At 37.4% G+C, this 24,676-nt stretch overlaps 2 protein-coding genes across 3 annotated transcripts; both read left to right on the forward strand.

Annotated features, from left to right (window-relative positions):
• The first annotated feature begins 822 nt into the window (after positions 1-822).
• endou2 (endonuclease, polyU-specific 2) lies at positions 823-5,477 on the forward strand. Its single transcript, XM_008426932.3, has 7 exons — positions 823-1,361; positions 2,351-2,559; positions 2,779-2,884; positions 3,616-3,737; positions 4,432-4,544; positions 4,848-5,001; positions 5,098-5,477. The coding sequence occupies exons 2-7, from the start codon at positions 2,455-2,457 to the stop codon at positions 5,350-5,352; spliced, it is 855 nt and encodes a 284-aa protein (XP_008425154.2). The 5' UTR covers positions 823-1,361; positions 2,351-2,454; the 3' UTR covers positions 5,353-5,477.
• A 775-nt stretch (positions 5,478-6,252) lies between these two features.
• ndfip1l (Nedd4 family interacting protein 1, like) lies at positions 6,253-14,250 on the forward strand. 2 transcript variants are annotated; one of them, XM_008426933.3, is made up of 8 exons: positions 6,253-6,509; positions 8,792-8,879; positions 9,238-9,368; positions 10,609-10,668; positions 11,815-11,902; positions 12,008-12,132; positions 12,420-12,486; positions 13,411-14,250. In XM_008426933.3, exons 1-8 carry the CDS (start codon positions 6,480-6,482, stop codon positions 13,512-13,514), a joined length of 693 nt encoding a protein of 230 aa, XP_008425155.2. In that variant the 5' UTR covers positions 6,253-6,479; the 3' UTR covers positions 13,515-14,250. The 2 variants fall into 2 exon arrangements, with proteins under 2 accessions (XP_008425155.2, XP_008425156.2); XM_008426934.3 differs by lacking the exon at positions 10,609-10,668 and having other exon boundaries at positions 6,260-6,509.
• The last annotated feature ends 10,426 nt before the right edge of the window (positions 14,251-24,676 follow it).

Here is a 24,676-nt window from a genome sequence, read left to right on the forward strand (position 1 = left end):
CATTTGCTTTCTAAGCCCAACATGTCAGGTGTCACCACTTTGCCTACCACGTCAGCTTCTAACATTCAGGCTGATATTTTACATTTTCATCAGATTTATTTTGTTTCTAATTTACCTAAGCTTCTTAAGATATTGCATTCATCTTAAAACGCACAATTTTCCCAGAAAATGTTCTGAACTGGTTGATAGATACCCAAACAAGTTAGATTGCATTAAGATTTCAAGTTAAAGTAATTCAGCACAACTTTTTCATTAATTTAAAGCAAAGTAGTAAAGAAAAAACATGTATTACAAGCAGCTGGCTATCAAACTGAACAAAGTGCTGAATTTAAAACCAGCATGTCTTTTTCTAGACACCATCTGTCCAACAATCATTTGCTACAGATACAGTTTTAAAGAAAATAGCTGATTTCTTGATTCCACATGGCATGACACATATTTGCATATCATTCTCCACAAGAACAAAATATAGTTCATTAATGGGGGTGTATTATTTTCTTTAAATTTAACCAAATTTTATAATAAAATATATTATCTGACTGTTTGAAATTTGGACAATATAACAAACTTCCAGAAAACTGCAAAACAAATGAAATATTGAGTTCCATAAGTAGAAACTAAAACCCGCCTGTTTTGAATTGTTTTTTAACCATAATTAATGAAACACTGACCAACATGTTTGATGTGTATGATTTTGGTGATGGCCCTCATCAAAATGTAATGTTTGTTCAATTGTTTACTGTGTTTTCTTTATAACTTTGTAACATTCTGTTTAAAGCACCTTGAACCACTGTGATGCTTCATGTGCTATATAAATAAACATGACTATCAGAAATAGTAGCAAAGCAGAACAGGGAATTTTTGCCTTTGTGTTTGCATTTTCTGGTAGCATAGTTGGCATTTTGTCCCTCTTTGGATGATTAGATTAACCCCAAGTTCCCAGCAGCACCTTGTTACCTGAAACATGACCCGTATTTACCCTGTAATCCAGAGGTGATGCTGTGGCAGAGAGGGAAACAATGAAACATCAAAAGAACAAAGAGCCTCCGTTTTAGCTGAACCTGAAAAGAGACATCATTGTGTAATCTCTTTGGCCAGAGTTGCTGACTGTAGAAAATGCTTTTTTAACGGCCCCTCTCTCCTGTCCTGCCCCCATCCCCTGACTCGTCCCCCCTCCTGTCCTTTTACATAGTCAATGAATGACTGATTGACTGGCTGGGCCTTTACCATGAAAGACTCCTGCAGTCAGAAACTCAAAGAACCAGTACTGGGAGCACCAGGCCTACACAGAAACTTCCACACATCAGTCACCAGTTGTTCCTTGTTGGTTCAGAGAAGCAGATCGGGACTGAAAGAAGCAGGTCAGTGAGTTTTGATGCTTACAGAGCTGCCGCCTTATGCTGAACTCTTAGAGCTCGACGTTCGGCCATGATTTGGGCGTTCTTTACCTGTAAAATACATGAAATTCTTTTTGAATGTTGGATTAGATTTCCATACATCAAAACTGAAGTTTTAATTGTGGCAAACTAGTTAAAATAGGAAAAATTGGAAAAATGAGACATAACTTTTTTTTTTTCCTTGTAAAACATTAAATTAAGACAATTTCTTTTTTTATGTAATTAGGATTACCAAAAATAATGACTTACCTTTTCAAATCTATGACTTATTGGCTCAAACCTTTTGTGTATCCATCCACAAGCTTTTTACAATAGATTGTTTGAATTTTGAATTCATAATTTCAGAGTTAAAATTCAGCCTTTCTGATGGTCCGTCCAAAACATTGTTTTTGTTTTTCCTACCCGGCTTTACACCAAAGCTGGCTTGGATCATTGTTCACTTGGGAGATTGGTGCTCAAACTTTAACTTCCTAATATATAGCTGGTGAGTGGGGGGTGGGGGGTAATATTTCTTTATAATGGTCCTTCTTTATCTAGTAAAGCGTACCCATCCCTCCAGCAGCAATTAAGTCAATACAATTCTGCCTCAAATTAGGATTTCAGGCACTTAAAGAAAAGGAAAAGTGCAAACCAATGCATCACAGAGCAAACATAGGTTTGCAGAAAAATGCTTGCATAAAATCATGTAGGTGATTTTTGAGTATGTAAGCTCTTAAAGAGAAAGTAATTGAAAATTCTCAAAAAAATATATCTCTCCTATTGTTCTAGTATAAATATAAAGTATAAATAATTTTGGTAATTCTAACTGACCTAAACAAAAAAGGGAAGTCAGATTTGATATCTGACAGTGAGATAAAAAAGTTTTTGCCTTTGTATTCAGTGTGTGTAAACATCTTGTTTTAATTATACATGATCTGTTTGAAACTAATGCATTTTTTATTTTACTAATTCAGAATATCTAGATTTTGCATACCTCTGGAGTTTGGCTGAGACATTAAACGCTGTAGCACTGCGAACAGAAGGAAACGGAGACTGAAGGAGCACAAGGAGTCGCTGTATGATGATTGAGAGTGACAGAGAGCTGTCGGCTATAGTTCAGGAGATTTGGGACAATGACGTCAACCGACTCAAACCTGGAAAAGACTACAGGATTTCTCTGCAGGTACACCACACTCATGGAAATCCAGATTAAGATAAATATGTTATATTTGCACTTGTACCATTCTCAAGTGCATATATTTGCATTTTCTAATCTGAAATACTCTCAGTTTAAAATGTACCTTAATAATCAACATTGGTTAAAAGCAGTAGTTAAGGATCTTTGTGGGTTTTTGAAGTGAAACATAAAGTGTGATCATTTGATGATTTCTCTCTGCTGCAGGGCAAAGCTGGAGACAGCATGGGTGACAATGAGAGCAACGACAGGGCAGGACTTCCTTTATTTACATTTGTTGATGAGAATATTTTCAAAAAGGAGACATTTTTAGGTCAGTGCTCAAATTTTTACTGCTACAAGCTTTCTGTTATCAAAAAGTATGGCAGCTCTTTCACACATGCCTTGTAAACACACACAGGTGGACCCTTTTTAATTAGGTGTGTTTTTAAAGTTTCACTGGGTTTTATCTATGGGTATCAGAATAAAGTAGGTTAAATACTCTAAACTTTCCAGATAGTCATAAAAACTATGCATAATTCATCTTCACAAATATGTTGTAATCTGCTGGTCTTTCACAAAAAAATCCTGGTAAAATACATGAACCTTTGAGGTTGTAAAAAAAACATTAGTGGAAACATTTCCACCACTTATGCAACAGTCTAATTAACAAACATCTGAATTGCTGCAATCATGTCATGCACAAAAATCACCTCCTCTTAAAGGGAAACTACACCACAGTTATTGCATAATCACACAGCATGCATAGGTCTGAAGAAAAATGAATATCTTCTTTCACATCTGATAAGATTTTTATTTCAGAAAAGAAAGGTATTTCTAGAGCAAAATGGAGTCAGAAAAAGGCCAATTTATTTTTCTTTCTTATTTTATTTTCTGAAATTATTCAGCACTCAACGGATTGCTCAGAGGATTTCTGCTTGGCTGACTTGTCTCTGTGTAATCTTCGTGTTTCTGGGATTGGACAGCTTTAAACATTACATAATTTGCTGTAGCACATGTGGACCTAAACATAATGGGAAAAATAAACTTGATTTGATTCTGCAGCCTTTATCTCCCTTTTGGATAACTATGAAAGTGACACCGGTGAGCCAGAGATTGTAACTGCTGAGGAAGTGGCCGAGAACCACAGGTTCCTGGATGCCGTCATTCAGACTCGCACTATGAAGGTACTGGAAATGGACCTATTACGGCTGAAGTATGTAACTTTGATAAAAAATAGGCTTTTTACATATTTATTAAAATTATTATTATGTCGTGACAGTATAGTATGAGACAGATAATCTGTAAAAAGGTTGATCTCCTCTGAACTTCTATTGCCATATGAAAAAATGCACTACTTTTGACCAAAAACAACCAATCAGAGACAGGAGGAGGGTCTTAGCACTGTCGATCAATGCTGCTCAATGTGCTAATGTTGGAGAAACAACGTACTGTTCCAGGAAAACCCTTTATCCACTGTTATCAGTGACATGCTTACAAGCCTTAGCAGTCACGGCTGGCTATTTGGTGGTGAACCAGTTCTCAGCATAGCTGAGAGAAAGTGGGAGGTGAGAATGAGAGTGATTGACAGCGCTAAGACCCTCCTCCTGGCTCTGATTGGTTGTTTCTGACTGATTGGCATATAACTGCAATTGGCCTTCTCCACTGGGAGAAGGCAGAGGGGCTTGATTTTTTAAAAATTTTTATAGAAGTTACGTACTGCAGCTTTAAATGTAAACAGTCAGAGCAATTATTGTTTAATCAAGTTTTTGCTTGATAAGTTCTTCAAATAAATTAGTGTAATTGTCACCAATCAGTATGGTTCAATGTGAATGAAATATGACAGAACACTGAAAACAAACTTGTGCTTACTGGTTTTAGATTGCTCATAAACACCTGGTGGAGAAGCAGCTCTCTCCTCAAGATGACACAGAATTCAAGGAGCAGCTCTACAGAATTTGGTTTGAACTCTATGCGAGAAAAGGATCCAGCAGGTGGGTGGTAACTGACACAGCATGTAAATATAACTCAATATAAGGAATCTAACAGCATGATGGCTACCACCTCACACAGAGAATACGTCTCAGAAACGTCGAAGCTGCCATAAAATACAATTAAAGCCCATCATGTTCATAAGCAGTGGATCCACAGGCGTGCTAGCTGCAGCTTAAAAATAGTTTAGGTGATTCCATATTTTGTTTAGACTTTTTTCTTTGCTGTTTAACAGAAAAAGGAATCTTTATAGTAACATGAAGGCAAACATGTTACTGATCTTATGTTCCTGTTTCTGCCCACAGGCCAGACTCTTCAGGATTTGAACATGTGTTTGTTGGGGAGACAAGAGGAGGGCGGACTGTCATTGGTTTTCACAACTGGATCCAGCTGTACATACAAGAAAAGCTGGGTCACATTGATTACAAAGGCTACAGTGTCACAGCAAATTCTCCTCAGGTATAACATCCACTTAAGAATTGATTATGTCCATTTAGATTTGTACACATAAATTGCTCAATCCCATCTGTTCCCCTTTTTTAATCTTCAACATAGCCTGACGAGAACAAACACATCCTGGCATTACAGTTCAGCTGGAAGAACGGCATAAAGCCCAAGGGCAGCATCTTCATCGGCGTCAGTCCTGAGTTTGAGTTTGCCCTCTACACTCTCAGTTTCCTCATCTCACCAAATGAGCGCGTCAAAGTGCAGTTCAGTTTCTATGACGTAGAGATTGTCTGTCACCATTACAACCAAAAGCACATAGGCACCACCTTCCCTGTGCTACTTAGGTACAGGAATCCTCAATAAGACTTGACTGGAAAGCAGTCCGAGATATACCCACTCCAACACACGAGCTTACAAAGTGTCACAGGTACTGTTGCTGTCTTTTTCTTTTACACAAAGATACAATAAAATGTTTCAAGACCCATCCACATTTGCTTTATTTTCTTTCTGTTCCTATGTTTACAGGCCTGTAAAAGTATGCATATTAGTTCAACTTCTCTTTTTATATATTATTAAGCTATAACCATAAATATTAGTGTATTTTTTTATTTTATGATTGATAAGTTAAATGAAAATAAGGCAATAAAAAAAATCTGATAATTGTAAAAGGACTGCAAAATTGCTAATCTATAAAGACCTGGTTCACATCCAGGTCCCCCTCAAAAAGGAGATTTTTTTCTCAAGGGACTTTCTACAAAATAATGGTTAAATAAGTTTAAAAATCCACCTAAATTGACAGGTTAAATTTTTTTGTTGCTTAAATTTGGTATACAAATAAACTTCCTTTGCCTATTTATTATAATTATTATTATTATTATTATTTTTATTTTTTATTTTTTTTTATTTATTTATTTATTTTATTTATTTTTCATTTATTATTTTTTTGTTTTTGTTTTTTTTCTTTCCTTTCTACTTTCTATGGTCAGTGCCAGTATAATCCTACAAAAACTTTCAAAATTGTAGCAGCTGAAAATATGTTCTCCATTTTACACCAAAAGATGGCGGTAGAGAGTTTGTTTTGGCGGATGACGTCAATGATTTGACGACGGTTTGTTAAGTTAGGAAAGAAACGGAAACTGACGTGATTACTTTCAAAGTTGAAACACATAAACATTTATTGGAAGTCGAAAATGGAACGAAATGTATGTTAAGAAGAGAATATGGAATTTAACTAAGCCAAAAAATATGTAAAAAATATACAAACAGACATATTTTAGGTAGCACTACTCATTAGTCGTCAAAATTAACCGGAAGTAATGCGTGTTCTGCTGTGTTTTACCTTTACAACATTATCAGTTTCTCTTGATAGAAGAGAAGCAGTTTTCCATTTTGACTGTCGTATGTTTTAGTTTACACAGTTATATAATTTTGTTTCGATTGGGTGTATTGGTGGTGTATTATCTGTTGGGCTAACTACCGTTTGGAGCGGAATGGCGGAGTCGAGCGCCAGGTATCAGCAGGTAGGTGAAAACACGGCTTCGTCTCAAATTTGCGTTAGCTGCTCGCTGTTAGCCACCCAAGTAGGGGTGTTTGTATTATATCGTTGTCTTTAACACGGCCGTGTTTTGTATTAGGAAAATTAATAACAATCAGAGTAAAAGATCTTATTAGATTTTGTTGTGAAATATATAATTGGAGATTATAGAAACCAGTTAAAACGAAGCTAATGTAAGCACACAAGCTAAGACGCCCACCCAAACATCAGATTCGGCGAAGAAGTAAAGAGCTGTTCCTCTGTCTTAAAGTGATCTAAACTATTCTAACCTAAAAAATAAAAATAAAAATAACACATTCATATGACCTGAAATCTTTGCATTAGAAAGAACAATACGATTTAATTCAAAATTGGCGTCAACATTAACTTACATAATTTTCAAAGTTCTGTTTTTAAACAAGTAAAACCTGGACTAGATTTTTCTACAAAGACTGTGGGTACTTTGAAACGTAATTTATCATCTGTGAAACGTCCATTAACATAAAAAAGCACATTTTATTAGGGTTGAGCTTTAAAACTGCAACACTTAGACTGGTCCCATGTGGACTGGAACGTTCCTATTGGGAGGAAGTTTTTATTTATTAATAATTCATTCATTTGCAAGAGGCATATAGATTGGCATGGAATCCTCCAGGAATGATAAACTTGAGTAAACATTGCCTGGTTTTAAGACAACAAGCTATTTAAGCAACAATAAAATACTAAAATATAAGACATAATTAGGAATCTTATTATTTTAGACAGAAAAACTGTTTAAAATAATAATAGTGCTGTGAAAGCATAAAGCATATTGATTTACAAATTATTTGCAATGTAATGTTTGTTACTTTTATATGTTTCTTACTTTTTTATACATACATAATCATAAATTGCAGACATTATCCTGCAAATATGCAGTTTTACTTTTTCAATTACACCTTTAGATATAATTGATATTTAGCTGATTCCTTGGTCACTTAGCCTGCAGATGTTTTGCTAGTAGTTTACCCACATTACTTATGAGAGTGACAGGTGGCCTTTCTGTAGTTTCTGAGTCATGATTGTCTATTGTGATTTTTTTTTTTTGGTCATTGTAAATATTGTTAAACCTCCAGATTGTTGTTTTAGTCATCAAGGACAAGGTGTGGTGGTAATTTCTAAGAAAACTGTGCAGGTTAATTTGTTAATTGTTAATTTTTTCTGTGCTTCAAACAACCAGAGAACCATGTACATTATGTAAATTTCCTTCTCTAGCTCTCAGCGAAAGCTCCCTCCCTACCCACTTTTTACCTTCACTGGCACGCATAATGTTGCTACATGTCCTGTGTCTGAATGTTGCTAAGTGTGTAGAGGTTTTTCTGATGTGACTTTTTTTCCCCTCGTCCTTCCTGATGTTGTCATTTCGTCTTTCTCTAAAAATAAAGGGCAACGCCTACAATGGCGTCAGTCTCAGGCACCCCGTCTTCCTTGTTCTTGTCTGTTTATTGTCTTCTTTGGATGGGCTGCACTGGAATGAATTTTGCTGTGCTTTGGTACAACAACAATAAAAGCATTCTGATTCTGATGTAGATGAACAGGAGATGCAGTGGGACTGATTCTCAATAACGATGCGTTTCATTTATTTGTCCTCATCATTATTATGGGTTTAAACTTCCAGCCTGAGTTCATGTCTATACAACCTGCATGGAGTGACTTGCTATCGTGGTTATTTATGGTGAAACATTAAAAATGGTTTCACTAAAACAAACCTGAACTTTCTGTGTGACTCTCCCTTCCTGCTGTTGTAACTGGGTTAATTTTTCATTGCTCATCTGCAGCATTGATAAAATTTGATAGAATGTTTTTTCTGTCTCTTTTGCTCTATAAAAAAAAGCCTGAAAGTAATGTCGGGTGATCATATCTGCTTGTTTTTGTGCTGTTGCTTTTGCTGACGTGTGAGAAATAGGTTTCACTAAGCCCTGAATGACAAGATAAAAGCTGATTAAGTGGTTTTGTTATAATTGTAATGTTTTTTCTGCTTTTAATGAAGAAAATAACACGAAAAAGAGAAATGAGACATGCATTCATGCTTATTTTTCTGAGACTTTCTTCCTTTTTAAAAGCTTATTGTTGACTCATAATTTTAAGTTCCACTTCACCACTTGACTTCATGTAACAATGATAATTTACTACCAGATTTGACATCCTTTTAATATGTTTAAAAATGTCCTTCTAAAGAGAAGGGATCATCCAGGGTGCAAACTTAGATTTTGCTTCTTCGTCCTCCAGCTGCCCAACGAGGAGGACAGCGAGGAGAGCCCCCAGGTTGCAGCTGAAGCTCCTCCTCCATACAGCAGCATCGCAGCGGACAGTGCTGGTAAAACTGACTCATTTTGGGTGGATTTTCTGATGCTGAGGTGTTTTTATATCTGAAATATTCTGGGGAATTATATTAACTATGGTCTGCATAGGAGCAGCTTAAGGAAACAAGCTTCTATTAGATCAACTTTACCGGAGAAACACGAGTGACAACCTCCGCATCATGTTACCTAAAACAAAACAAAATCTTTTATCATATGATAAGGACATAAATATCTACTCTTTTAGTGTAATTATGGTGAGATATAGAAGTATCTTCAAGCTCCTCAGTGGTTACTATGCATGTTACATGTGAAAAGTTGCCTTTAAATGTGCTGCTCTTCAGTGTATGAAACGGTTCTTTTTTTTATCTACAGCCTACTTTGACTACAAGGAAGACGGGGTTTTCCCTAAGCCTCCATCCTACAACGTAGCAACGACGCTCCCCTCATATGACGAAGCAGAAAGAACTAAAGCAGAGACCTCTGCTCCCCTGGTGACTGGAAGAGTGAGTGGCTCACGTTTTCTTTTCTCCGTCATCATGTCACCTGTTAACATTGTCTCACTCTAACATACACTTAGAACTTTTTCTCAGAGACTTCCGGAGTTGCTTGCAAGGCAGGAAGTACACAGTGCTCTAGATTGAGATACTTTTTATGTTCCTTTTCTGATTACATCTGTGGTTTGAACAAAACAGTTTCATTAGACTAAAAACTGCTCTACACTCAAGTGAAAGGAAATGCAGTGATGGCTTTGGAAAAAGGAGTTTAACTAATGCATGCTTTAGTGCTCAGAACTAATATGTAAGCGTTATTTCTCCACAAGTAGAAGTTTATAAAACAGTGTTATATGTAAAGTGATGATGGGATAAGAAGCATCATTTGTCAAATATAACTAACTAAAATATAATCATAACTATGTATTTTCAGCTCAAAAAATACTTTATTTGCCTAATGGTGCAGCAGCAAAATGCCAACACAAAACTTTCTTATACCGAACAAAACAGTCTTCAAATTGTTCCAACCTCAAAACATTTAAAAGAACCAACTAACTGACCTGAAAACCTGATCAGGCTGATTGTTGTCACTCTGTGTAAAGATGAATAAAATAAAAGTAACCTGTCATTTTTTATTACAGAAGCCTCTTGAACATTTTAAATTGAGTCTATAAATTTATTTTGCAGGGGAAAAAATCAAACCAGAAAGGACTCAGCCTCCAGAATTTAATTGTTGTTACCTCTGCCCTCTGTATTTTGAAAAATCCTAAAACAGCTCTTAGTTTTTATCTGGAAAATTTCAAAAGTTTGGAGTATTCAGAGGAGAAAGTTGTACTATTCCTCTTTGCACAATATTTTGAGATCTTTCAAAGTTCTGGTGGTCTTTTGCTCATTTGGGTTTAGCTACATGCTCTACAAAACCATTTCTGTATTAATTTGGTGATATGTTTTGGACCGTCATCCTACTGAAAATCCCAATGGAGGACCAGTTTGTTTTTTGGTGTCCATCACATTTTTATCTAAAACATCTTAGTCTTTAGTCATATCTGACTAAAAAACACAATTCCAGTCAAATTCCCAGTAGAGTTTGAAGATTTGTTTTGTACACTAATGAGTCATTCTCAAAAACTAACATGATGGTTTGATCCAGAGAGGTTTTATTGTATTAAGCCAGCCTGTTTTAACTTGTAATTTTCTTTGATTGGTTGTTGTCATTGTGTTTCTCTGCCACACATTGCCTTTCGCTCAGCAGCAACCTCATCACAGAGAACGCCTGGAGACTTTTGACGATATTATTCACAGTTCACTGGAGGTAACCTGGAGTAGTGTGTGATGAAAGGAAGCTTACTTAGTCCTAGTTTGTGTTGTGAAAACAGAAATGTCCCAACATCGTGTTATGTTTTCAGTACACCCTCCTTCCCGTGTGTTTTGTAAAGTGTTAGTTATTCCTATTTTCATAGAAGACCCACAGGATCTGTGGAGTTAAAGGTTGTAGTCATAGTGACCATGTTGATTTAGGTTTAGTGTTGTGATGTCTCCGTTTGTCTCCCAATAGTTTCTTAGATTACTCCATGTTTTCACAACATGCAGGTAGAAGATGTTTCAAATTCAGCTGGACTTAAACAATTTACTCAAAGTGCAGTAGCTTTTAAAAGTATTCATACCTTCTAAACATTTTGACATTTGATCTCAAATGTTTTGCTAATGATTTAGTTACTCATTGCCTCCAACAGGTTTTCTTCCAGGATTACCTCATATTTATTGCCACATATCATAACTTTGGCTAAAAATGAAAAAGAACCAGTTCATGATTTTAAAAACGGATCCAGTAACAAATGTAAGTTTTTGATCGTTTTTCAAAATTTTCATGTAATATTTACATTGAATTTCCACAAAAGTGCCAGAAATATGTTTTTAGGTCTGCTGTCTTTTCAGTGCAAAATTCAGTTGGATTCTATGTTTATAAAAAGATTCGTCCTCTTTTATGTTTATCTTTACTTTAAATTGCTAATAAAACGCTGGTTCTTTAAAATCACATTTGCCTAAAATGTGTTTTTATTTTAAAAAATATATAAATTCATGTGACATTTGCAGCTCTAGACAAGTTTTATTTGGCTGTACTGAGAGTAAAATGACTCTTTAGTTATAAAGGTTGCAGATCTCTGCTTTAGTGATTTATACTGTTGATTTTCCTCCTCAGCATTTTGCACAAAGATCCAAAAGTAAAATGTTTTTTTTTTTAAAATCTCCTTTCACTTCACATTTATCAACTCCTTTGTCAGTCTGTGTCATAAAATGTAATTAAAACTCACAAAAATCATCTTTATAGATGACAAAATGTCGAATGGTTCAGGAGATGTGAACACTTTGAGGCTCTGTAGGGAAGCTCTGCTGAGGTCCAGCTTTGCTGCGACGTATTTTCAGCTTTTGAAGTTTTTTGTGATCTATTGTGTTGCAGGAGGAAGACTTTGTCACCAGAGATGATTTTGATGATGCTGATCAACTGAGAATAGGAAATGATGGCATCTTCATGCTCACGTTCTTCAGTTAGTTACTCATTGCTTTGCTCAGAATAATCTAAAAGTAGTATTTGTATTTGTGAGTACAAGCTTATATCTGTCCACTTTGATCTCCCATCTGTCCCTTTTCAGTGGCCTTCCTGTTCAACTGGATCGGGTTCTTCTTGTCTTTCTGTCTGACCACTTCGGCGGCCGGACGCTACGGGGCCATCTCTGGCTTCGGACTCTCCCTCATCAAATGGATTCTCATCGTCAGGGTACGGAAAACAAAACCCAACAACTCGCTGCGCACACACAATGCAATAAACTGTGGCTTTATTTACACACAAAGAAATCAAAAAAACCTCAAAACACCATAGTGGTATTTAAAATACTTTCTCTGTAGTGGTTAGCTTGTTTGCACTGAACTATTTCCTCAAAGATCTCTTGAAGACCGTACTCCTTTCTTTGTTCGCCTTTTAAAGATCGTAACTAATTTGAGTGAAACCATCGCAGGCCATATTTGTTCTAACCGGTTATTTGTGACTGTTTCTTGGGTTTTTAGTTCTCCACATACTTCCCGGGTTACTTTGATGGACAGTACTGGCTGTGGTGGGTGTTTCTGGTGTTGGGTAAGTAGCAAGCCTCTGCACTTAGATGAATCATTCATTTACTCCTGATTGTGACGCATTTTGGCCCTTCTGAGGTTTATCACAGAGTTGAAGTCACATATTGTGTAAATGGCACTGAATTCTGGGAAAAGTGTCGTTTATGCACTTTGAAAATCTCAAGGTTATTTAAAAACATATGAATAATCTTGACATTTCTGTAGTATTAAGTTTTGATTCACTTCTATGAATCATGGACTGCATACAACACTTTGATGAATAAATGAATGAAATCTTCTTAAGTTTTATATTTGATATACTGTGTAAAGTATTTGTTCTCATTATTAAATTAAAGAAATAAAAATGTCTTATTTTAGAACAAAGGTGCCAAACTTTTACAAGACAATCAAACCAATTTATATAAATGTATTTAAAATACAAAAAAGAATATGTAGTTTGCAGCTGATGACAAAATGAAACAACAAAACTAAATGACTGATTATTCCTTGTGTCAGTTCTGCCAATGTCTTGTGCAAATGTGATGTAGATATAGCATGAAAAAACACAAAAATATTGGAATTTATATTATATTTATATTTGAAACCATTTCTTAACTCTTATCATTTTTGGCCAAACAACCAAAGACTCTAAAGAGCGACAGGTCTCTGCGTTTGGCAGCTTGTTTGGATCATAATCTTTTTTAAAAGACAACTTTGAGTCCTCCGAATTTTGATATAAAATGTGTGGGTATTTCAAAGAGTTGAGCAAAATGTCTGCCGGTTAAGCTGAATAAAAATTTGCATACAGCTTTACTGGTGAAGCCAGGAACCGGATAGTAATTCTAACAACATTTAGAAAGCGTTTCCATTTTTCAGTCATGGAGTTCTATCATTATTTTAAGAAAGATGGTTCTTTAATTTCATGGTTCCTTCTTTATGTTCTCTTCAGGCTTCTTGCTCTTCTTCCGCGGATTCATCAATTATGCCAGAATCCGCAAGATGGCCGACACTTTCTCCACTCTGCCCCGCACCCGAGTCCTATTCATCTACTAAGCCCGCAAAGAATCAGTATTTGTTATGTTTCATGTTTGTTTCTACCATGACACAAACCGTCAGACATTTTCCAGTCAGGGTAAGGAGGAGTGTATTTTCTCTCATTGAAACAAATTGAACAGATTGACTGTAGTCACCCCCTCCCCTTCTTTTTTTGGCGTTAAACGGTAAATACAGAGAACTCTCTATGGCACTTCAGCTTTTGATGGTGAACTGTGAAGTGCTCTCTATAATTATGAAATTTCCAAATGAATGCCTTACTCAGTTTTGTTGCAGACGTTATCTGTTTTGCCACCAGGGGGCACTGTTGTATGTGTTATTTTCCCTCAAATTATTGCCCTTTTAGTGCAGAAGCGACTGATCAACAACCCAGGGCCCTGATTGTGATTCGCAGGCTACGGATTGATTTATGCAACAAGAGAAGATTTACTTCAGCTTAATATGCTTTTAAATTCTCCAATCAGCGCTGTTTGTTGCTAATGCAGTAGATATAAAGGGAATATTATTATTATTTTTTTGGTTCAGCTGCTAAGAGGACCAAAGAGGGCCGGCTGTCACATTTTACCATAAAGATGTCTTTTTCATGCATTCACAAATTGTCTGTGTATTTGTGTTCTTTTTTTTATTACCTGCTGAAATATTGATCACAAAGAAAGTTTTTTGGATACCAGTATAACTGTTCTCTGGATTTAAATGTGCAATGTGACATTTCAAACTAATAAATTACTCCAACCAATGAGATTTCTCTGAGTAAGTTTATAAAAAGAAAGTGATGAATATAGTTGCCTAAAGGAGCTGCAGTTCTGCTAGTAATTAAAGGCAGAAATAACTACCTCATTTTTTCTTGATTTTCTTTGGTGATTTTTTTCTTACAGCTTAATTCAAAAGTTCAGATCTTAGCAGTCGAGTCTATTACTGGTAGACCATTTTTAAAAATAGTACAAAGGCCTGTTTGGGTTTTTATCAGAATCACCACGGATGACTTTACAGGATTCGTATTTTCAGTTTCAGTATTTTCCTGTTCTTTTTTTTCATTTTCTGTATTATATTGTGCATGTGTTATGCTTTTCATACCTGTCATTTTTTCCTCCCTCATGCCCTTTATTTCTCCTACAATATGTTCCTTCCTTCTGTCCAGCCTTTATCCTTCATGTCATCCTCCCTTTCTTACATCTTTTCATCATCCTTAATCCTATCTGATGCCATTTTATCCATCTTCAGTCACGTCTTTATCCTTGTGTTCTTTCAACCTTTCTTTTGTCATTTTTTTTTATCTGGGATTTTGTTTTTATGTATTCATCCTTTCTTTTGCTCTTGACCTTTCTCTTTTTGTCCTCTTTCAACTAACCTTAGAACAATCCTTCCTTCCTTCCTGCCTTCCTTTCATAAAACCAGACAACTGTAGAAATATCTGCCATAAAATGATTGTGAATTTTTTGTGTTTTATATATAAAGGACTAGAAACTTTAGGAAGAAGACTCTAGAAAAGTGTGAAATTTCTTCACAAAAATTATCTAATATATTTGACTTAATCAGACTTTTAAGAAAAGGTTTAAATCCAACTGTTTCTTGTGAGATGTACTTGAGCTAAATTTAACACAGGAGACATGTGGTTGCCAGAGTGGAGATGATTTACCGCCGGTGGCTGCTAATTACACATGTCAGCTGGGTTTTTCTGTGCAGATGGAACAGGAAGCAAAGGTCGCCCCACCTGGAAGAAATGTTGCACCAGTTGAAACAATTGTTTGGTATAAATGGAAGCTTTTCGTGTCACTTTCTCATGCCACATCATCTCTGATTTCCCCCAGATGGAAACTGACGTGTAAAGTATGAAACGAATACGAGACATAAAATGTGTAAAAGTGGCTGATTGTGTTATATAGAACAAATGGGGAGGCACATTACAAAAGTCAATCCTTTGTTAAAAAGCCTTGCATGTGCATCAATAAATTAGAAAGACGTCAAAGTCCATTTATGTAATTCAGTTCAAAAGGCAAAACACATTTTATAGATTTTAGACACACTAATGTATTTTAAAAAGCTTTTTTGTTCATATTGAATATTGCTTCTGAAAATGTAAATTCTCTGCGTTCAGGAATCATTAACATCGCTTCACTTAGTTCACGTTTTATGTTACAGCCGTATCAAATAAAACAAAAATCCCCTCAAAACTAACACCGAACACCCATAATGAAAAGATTTTTGCTGATATATCAATAAAAAAACACCCCATAAAAAATTACATGTACATAAATTCCAACAGCCTTTGCCATGAAGGTCAAAGTTCAGCTCTGGTGCATCCTGTTTCTACTGATCATCATTGAGACCTTTGTACAGCTTCATTAGAGTCCCCCTGTGGAAAATTCACTAATCTCTCAAGTCATTATACGGTGTTGTGTGTGGAGTTAAGAGAGACAAAATGCTTTTATAATTTATTTTGGAACAAGTGTTTTAACAGAACAATTTGGGAAAAGTGAAGGTTTGTAAAATTCTGCAGTGTTATGACCATCAATTGTAACAAAGACCGCTGAATAAGTCACCTGTTCTTAGTAAGTGCTGTATTCAAGAATGTTAATGAAAAGTTGAGTGAAAGGAAAAACTGCACAGTCAACATAGTTGCAGATGATTGTCGATTTAAGATTGAGGAGTTTAGAGGAGATTTTCAACACTGATGTTTCCAGGACGTGGGTTTCAATCCTCGCATGTTAAGTCACCTTGAACCATAATGAAAAACTTCCCCATCCAGGCTAAGAACTGAACTGTTGCTCCTGAGTCCAAGTCCTTTTTTCAGATAGAAGTAAATTTTGTGTTTTATTTGAGAAAGTCACTGAGTCTGATGGTAAAATAGAGAGGTGTGAAGTAAAGTTTGAAATACCTACAATCAGTCAGGATTTGAGGAGCCATGTTGTCTGCGGGTGGTTGGTCTGCTGCGTTTCATTAAGTCCAAAGTCAGAGCAGCTGTGTACCATGAAATTTTAGTGCATTTAACACTTCCCTCTGCTGACAAGCTACATGACGGTGCTGAAGTTGTTTTCCAGCAGGACTTGGAAACTTCCCACAATTCTAAAAACACCAAATACCTGCTTTGATGGCCGTGGTACCACTGTGCTTGGTTGGTCAGTAAACTGACATAAAAAACAAAAGTTTTGTAAAGGGGAAGATAAGAGTCACCAGAGCTAAGAATGCAGATGAAAGCAGCTGCTAAAACAACCTAAACACCTCAGTAAGCTGATCACCTCCATGCCACATCGATTATTATTGATTATTGAATTATTAATGCAAGAAGAAACCAGATCAAGTATTAACTGTATATATATATATATATATATAATATAGACACATGATCAATAGATAATACATTTTATAGAATATTCAATACTCAGTATAGTTACTTAACTCAGATCCAGAATCCCACTGCATTCTGGGAGATGTAGGCAGAGGAAAGGCTTTAGCTGCTCAACTGTGAGCTAAGCAAGGTTGGTGGCATCAACTAACTCACTCACTCTTTAGTTACCTAGCAACTCACTTGCTCTTTGGTTACCTAGCAACGGCCTGCTGGGTAAGTTACATGTGTGTTTAAAAATAAACAACGGAGTGAAGTGAAAACTGAATAAAACAGGAAAGGTCATGCCACCAGTTTGGCAGTTTTCAGATATTTAAAACAAAACCTAATGATCCATTTTGACTGATTTGAAATGGTTTTATAATGATACGTTTTTCATCCATATCGTCCAGCCATATTTATGCATGCCTCTTAAAACGCTGATATTTCCAAATTAAAAAAACTCTTTTTATTGGTCTTATGAAATATTTAACTTTCCTGCATTTCCTTTTTAAAATTTCTCTTCAGCAGCAAAGTCAAGTCTGGCTGAAGGAGGTTTAATGTTTTCATTAGTTTATCACGGGCCAAATGGCCTGCAGGGTAGAGGAAAAAGACAAAGGTCACCAGAAAGACCTTCAACACCAGTCCAATGAATCACCACGTCACCAGATGACCCCGAATAAACAAGCTTCACTTTGCCAGGTGCAGAAGGTCTAACTGTTGACAGAGCTGCAGGCCGACCTCTGCAGTGCACGCAAAAAAACAAAAAAACAAAAAAACTAAATTCCCGCTCTGCTTGCCTTGCATCCGCTGCGGACCGCCGTTCTTCATCGTTTCCAGCAGGGTCACTTGGTACAGGTGATCTTGTTGTCCAGATGTCATTCGTAAAATAACTACATTGTGCCAAGACCTGTCTGTGTCTTGTCAGCCGCCATTAATTTCCACAGACGGAAGTTATTTCTCGGAGTAATTGATGAGTATGATGCTCGCCAAGTGCCTGCGATGTCTGCATGTTTTAGCTATCAGAAGATAAGAAGAGTCTTTATGATTTACAGAGAGTATGGGAGTGCTATACTTTTCTGGCTTTCGTTTAAAAGATTTTGTGAGTGAGCGTGTGTGTGCGTGTGCAAAATGCAGATTTTGTTCATAATAAGAAAAGTCTGGCGTCCGAGACAGTGGGAAGACTGGGAATTTGAAAGAACGTTAGCCTAATGTCTTTCTGATTTGATATGAGGTTTTTGTGTTTAATATTGAAATGCCAGTAACTGTAAAAAGCTGATAAGCTTTGCATGAAGGCTAGAAATCTCCAACCTGGCCTGGTATTAGGGAATATCACTCTGTTAATTTATTTTAATGTAGACATAAAACAATGTTTTAAGGACGTGCATATGTCTTGCTCAGTTTTTATTTAAATCACAGTGTGGCAACAGTGTTAGCAACACTTTCCAAACAAATCTTACTTCTTTCTCTCTCTCTCTCTCTCTCTTTCTCTCTCTCTCTCTCTCTCTCTCTCTCTCTCTCTCTCTCTCTCTCTCTCTCTCTCCTTCTCCACACTCTCTGGTTTGGATTTCAAAAATTACCACCTTACTCACTTGTTTGGTTTTTTGGAAACATGGCAATATGTTCTGTGCTCTAATCTGTCCTGGCTAGTAGCTGTGTTATCCATTAGCTTGTTTAAAGCCACTTCATTCAGTTTTATTACTCTGCTTATAAATGACTAAGGACAATAATCACTCTCAGCCTTTTCCTGTCTCATTTGTAGACATAAAATGCAGCGTTTAGGAGCATTCTGTCAGTGCCATCATTGCTCAGAATCACTCTGTTTGGATCAGCTGTCAGCAAGCAGGTTTTGTTTCCATTGTTGGGGCTCATAGATGTTCAGTTGCATCCGTTCATATATCCTGACCACTGTATTATTGAATTCTCCTCCTTTTCAGAAGTCTTTATGCAACTGCTTGTACCTGTAGGTTGTAGACTGGTTATGCTGCCTCTTCTTTGTCATCAGAGGCAAGTGATTTGCTATTTCTCTCTTTGTGTGGTATTTTTTGTCATATTTTTATTAAAACCCGTCAACTCAGTGTTGAACAATTGTCAAAAAGAGATGCGTAGTGATAAGATGAGGCCTTTAAAGAGACAAAGGGGCCAGCACTTCAAATGCCGTGTAAGCACCAATTCAAAAAGAACAAATAATGATTAGATAGTTAATAAATTATGTTTACATTGAAACAAACAGCATTGCTTCAAGCTAAACGGCTATTTGCTGCTTCACTTCCTGCAGGCCATCATAACATCACCCACCAAGAACATTATGTTCATTGCACTGTTGATCAGCTGAAATCAAGTGTTGAGCAAGAATGGCAAAACATTTTTGCTTTCAAACTGTTTCGACTGCTTTGTCAAACACATACCGAGAGTTGTTGTAAAAAACAGTGATGCAACTGTCTGATAAACATGGGGAGGAGCTTTTTTTCCTTTTTTTTATTGCATTCTTTCATTGGATAAAAAAAAGTTAGAATAAATTATGTACAATTAACAATAGAAAAGACTAAGACAACATCATGGAGACTTGGTGATGGTACAGAACTGATAGGTGATCCATAGCGCAAAATAAAGAGAAAATATTTATGTCAGATTCTGTTGTAGCAGATTTATGGTCAAAGATAATCATGATAGTTCACTCAGAACTGTGATCTTTAGAATTACAATTGATTCCCATCACTAATAAACAAATCCGCCACCTTTATGACTTCCTGTTTGAGAAAAAGTTTCAGACTATGTGCTCAGATTTTTTTAAGACTGCACTTCCTGCCAGAGCGCTCCCATCACCTTGAGACAAACAGCCGTCAGCTGGAGCCTCATGCTGTCAGACTGAGTTTCAGATGGGAGGTTCCCAGGATGTGGGGAGGATGTGGGTTGCATCCAAATGATATATCCTTCTCCGTGTTCGGTGTTTGATTGGGGCAGAGGGGAGGAGTGTTATCACTGAAGTGTGAGTCATCCTGACCCTCCTCTCCCTCTTTCCCACCACCTCACATGTAAGTGTGTCTACGTGTCATACGTGGTTTTAATGAGCTGCACATCATGTGTTTGTACACGCGTGATGCTTGTGTGTGCGCAGTGGAGAATGGCGTGAGCATCCCAGAGTACGGTGTGTGCATACGTGTGAGGCTGGTAAAGCCGTGGTGAGTCATCCACAGGCCAGCATCGCCTTGTTACCATGGGTCACACTCAGCAGGTACTCCACCTCTCTTCCATGTCCTCCTCCTCCACCTCCATCTCCTCCTTTTTCCTCTCTGAATCAGCGATGACTCCCCCCTTTCCCTCCGAGCCCCCCACCAATGACATCATCATCCCCCTCCCCTAACACTTTGTTGTGGTGAATCACACTGTACGTTGGGATTTTTTTCTGCTCCTCTCCTCAGACCAAGCAGCAGCGTAAACCTGAAGGCCCCGCTCGTCACCGGAGCGTTTTTATCTCTGAGGGGTTTTTTTTTTAGAACAAGCTGTAGTTCTTTCTAGGTTACAAGATCCTTAAATGCATCTAGCTTAAACTTTTTCACTTGAATGATCAGCAAAATTGGTATAAATAAAACCTGTTAGAGGGTGCAAAAGACAAGACGGGTGAATTCACAGATTCTCTCCAACAAACCGATAGAGTTTGAGGTATTTTGAAATGCTTTATATCCTACGCTTCCATTAAACCCCCCACCTACCACAACAGTTTGGTCAAAATGTATCATATCTACATTTATTGCTTTTGCATACATTTTTAATTTACTGCCTATTCAGTGTATGTAATTCTATCCCGTCTATCTCCATGATTACTTGCTGTTTAGCACTATTTTATATAAGGTAGAACATGACCCGTGTTTCTTACTTTACCGCTCACCTCCATGGACTGCTGACTTTATATTCTCTGCAGGTATCCTGTAACTTTCATCGTAAGCAAATTCATTGTGTGAATGCAATGGGTTAATACCATGATGCTGTATCAGACCCAGATATGGGTAGAGATGGAGTGACGTCAGAGAAAAAAAAAAGCAGTGTTAAGTCACCTCTTTTCTTCGCCTTCATTCTGTTAATCAGCTCTAGATGCTGCCTAAAAACAGAAATAAATACAGAAAAAGGCAGCAGATTATTGAGGTTAGACATAGAGATTTGCTGGTTGTTGTAATATATATCTCTCCTTGCCAATGAACAGGGTTCTTTTTCTGCACCGATTGGGCTGTTTAAGGTAGAGAGGGCTTATGTTTCCTGTTTTTCCTGTGATACACAGGTTTTGATTGTAATTGTTACTTTTTAAACACCTCAAACACCCCTTCTGTCAGCAGAGTAATTACTATAACAAATTAGTGCTCCCGGCAAGTCTTCATGTTTGACAGCACACGCCGTAACCATGGGAATGCTGAATCTTGCACAGCATTACACCCAGATGTGTTCTGGGTAGATTTATGCATGTAGGTTTCATAAAATAAGCCCACCTTGTGATGTTTTTGATCTGCACTCATTTTTCTGTTCTGTGTGACGGTTTGTGTTTGTTCCAGTGCTGTGAATCCACCTGCCGCCTCTCCCCGGCTCGTGGGGCTCTGTGTGATTTTTTTTTTTTTTTTGTGAATGGAGGGCTTGCTGTGCTGTGACGGGAGGATGGATGAATGGGAGGGAATAGACGAATAAATGAATGGGAGAGAAGAGAGGGATGCATGTGGCGAAGCGAGGAGAGGTGGAGGCTGTACGTCACATTACGTTTCCGCAGTGCATCAAGGGAACTGGTCTGTGTGTGACTCATACCGGCAGGACGGGGAGGGGCTAACAGGAGAGAAGGGCAGAGGGAGGAGGAGACGGAGATGAAGAGGATGTGGAGAAGAGGGGGATGGTGGTCTTTTTTTGTCCTACCTTCCACTTTTTTTTTCTTTTTCCAGTACTCCATCCCCCCAGCAGTGATGTAGTACAGGTGACCTATTCAGCAGAGGGAGGAAGCCTTCTCTTCCTCCATCTCATTCTGCCTCTCCTCCCTCCTCCCTCCGTCTTTCTTCGCTCAGCTGACTGCCTGAATGCATGAATGAACGGGCCTCTCTCTCCTTTTATTGCAGCGGGGGGAGGAGGGATTACACAGGAAGCTGTGGGGCAGAGGAGAGGGGGAAAGAATGAGCGATAAAGAAAAAAGAGAAGGAGGAGGAGAGAGAGTTCCCATAGCATCTCAACAGATACACACTGACTGCTCAGATCCCATCCTTTACACAGAAAGCTGTTGCCATGGCGTGCAGACCAAAGCATTCATCTGTGTAGGTGCACATACTCATGCATATCTTATGAATGGATGCGATTCAATTAATTGAGAAGTCCACTGACACATTTCCAGTCTTTGACAATGACCTGCAGTTTGCAAAGAAGGAAATAAGGTCAGATTCTTCCAGCTGGCACGCAGCATTTGCGATCTGCAGGTTTTTGGTGATGAGTCATTTTATTGCTCTTAAGATAAAATATGATGTTTTCCCAAAGCAAGGGAGATGAAGTGATTACACTACATTTTTGGAAGTATTTTCTTGTCTGTGAACCTGAGTAATGTTCAATGTTTAGTCTGAAATGTTTTAGTATCATTTGTGTGGTCAGTCACTGATGTTGAGTAAGTCTCTGCTCTAAAACATCCCAATTTCTCTCACACCAAACCTGATCGTCCACGTTCTCATGAAATTACAGCATTATTACAGCTAATTAAATGAAACGTATTAGCAGTGAGTAAAGAGTTTGTTGTAAATGCTTCTTTTAAATATGACCTTTTCCGTATTTAACAGAGCATCTAACAATAAGATGACAGTGGAAAAGACCCATAATTGATCATTGTGTTTATGTTGTTTGACATGTTGCTTACATGAGTCATTTAAAATGCATTTCATGAAAATATTTCTCAATTTTTACATAAATGTGCTATCCTTGAGCTGATTCATTGACTTTTTCTCACCTTTTTGGGTTTTGCCATTAGCAAAACACGTCTTTGACACAAAACATGTTTTTATTTTTGTCAAGCTATGCATCTTAGATTCTTCTCATAAATGATGAAAGAGGAACAAACTGTGTCTCTGTAACAAGCTACTGGTAGAAAAGTGACTAATGATCCAATTTAGAACCAGCTTGTCTGCAATCTATTAAAACTGATTCATAGGTCAGTGTTTAGAGATTCAAAATCTCCACTCTTGTGAAAACCTGAAGGCAAACAGTAACTACATGGAAAATGAGTGAAAAAACATCCCCAAAAAAATTGACTGCAGGAAGAATTAGTCTTCTGATTCTGAAAAGTTACAGAAAGTTGCACTCATCTGCAGAAAATATAATAAAACTGTTACTATTTGGTACGATTTGGGAAAATGACATACTTTTTGAGAATGCAAATAGTAATTTTTCTTATAATATATGCTCCGACAATGCAACCTTTTTTATTTGATGCCAACCTGGAATATAAATTTAGAATGATAATGGATTAAAATGTTAGAATCATGCTGAATAATGTTGTTTTTTCAGCTGGCCTGGTAATCTGAATATTTTCCTGATATTTCTATGTATTGAATTACAAGCATGTTTCTTATTGTTGCGTTTCTTAATTTTTTTCAGCTTAAACAAACAAAAATTGTCATTTTGCTTTTTTTTTTTTTTTATTAAACCAGCAGTGATTTAAATGAATGTCCATTATTTTACTAAACCAGTTTTTCTTTACTTGTAAATTCACACAAAACCTAATCATATCTATGAATTAAAGGGCTATACGTGCACATTATCTCACATTATTCACTCTGCCCTATATGTATGCATTAGTATGATCATGAACACACATATATGTGCTAATGTGTGTGTGTGTTCGCTTTCAGTCATCAGACCCTGGTCGTCTCTGCCTCCACCTTGTATGAGTCAGAGCTGCAGCACAGTGTAGGAGGGGCTGGGATTGGATATCCCACACACACACACGCACGCACACGCACGCAGGCACACACGCACACACACACACGCACGCACGCACGCACGCACACTTTTACATCTTCATACATGTGACGGCCCTTTGTGATGGAGCCCAAATCTCATCAAACCTCAACCTGATCTTGTCTAAAAAATAGAGAAACAGGGTTTTCATTGCTTGAACAAAATGTGATCTAAATGAGCAACGAAATAACCATAATGGAGACAAACATTAACAGATATGTCTCCACTTAACACAGATAAGCAGACTTACATACAGCGCGCACACACACACACACACACACACACACACACACACACACACACACACACACACACACACACGCACACACACACGCACACACACACGCACGCACGCACGCACGCACACACACACACACACACACACACACACACACACACACACACACACACACACATATACATACAGAACAGCATGCTGTCACATCCGACCCTGTGCTTCACAGCGAGGCCTATAATTAGCTGCCTGCAAAGCTGACTGCCTGGAGATGAGCTAACCAGAGAGAGGAGAGAAGGAGAGGAAGAAAAGGAGATGAGCTAACCACATGTAGGTAGATGCTTCTTCACTCAGCGAGGAGGAAGAGGAGGATAGAGGAAGTAGAATGTAGGGAAGGGGGGGCGGAAATGACCAGACAGAGATGAAGCAGCTGCAGCAGAGGATCTATATGATAAAAATAAGAAATGTGAATTACTGACATGGATTTATCCAAAATGTCTAACTGTTCAACACGCTCATGTAGTGAGAAAGCTTTGTTGTTGTTTTTCTCCAGTTCCCAGTTTTTCTTCCCCTAAAATGAAGCTGCATGTATGAACTCTGCTCAGAGGCTGGAGGATTTTTATGAATGGGGCTCTG

Source organism: Poecilia reticulata, chromosome 14, assembly GCF_904066995.2.
Source record: "Poecilia reticulata chromosome 14, P_reticulata-male-v2, whole genome shotgun sequence".
Taxonomy (NCBI): domain Eukaryota; kingdom Metazoa; phylum Chordata; class Actinopteri; order Cyprinodontiformes; family Poeciliidae; genus Poecilia; species Poecilia reticulata.

Coding starts and splice junctions, on each gene's coding strand:
- ndfip1l (XM_008426933.3), top strand. CDS start 6,480: ATGGCGGAGTCGAGCGCCAGGTATCAGCAG. Junction 8,880..9,237: donor CATCGCAGCGGACAGTGCTG/GTAAAACTGACT, acceptor TTTTATCTACAG/CCTACTTTGACTACAAGGAA. Junction 11,903..12,007: donor CTTCATGCTCACGTTCTTCA/GTTAGTTACTCA, acceptor GTCCCTTTTCAG/TGGCCTTCCTGTTCAACTGG.
- endou2 (XM_008426932.3), top strand. CDS start 2,455: ATGATGATTGAGAGTGACAGAGAGCTGTCGGCTATAGTTCAGGAGATT. Junction 2,885..3,615: donor CAAAAAGGAGACATTTTTAG/GTCAGTGCTCAA, acceptor TTGATTCTGCAG/CCTTTATCTCCCTTTTGGAT. Junction 4,545..4,847: donor GCGAGAAAAGGATCCAGCAG/GTGGGTGGTAAC, acceptor TTCTGCCCACAG/GCCAGACTCTTCAGGATTTG.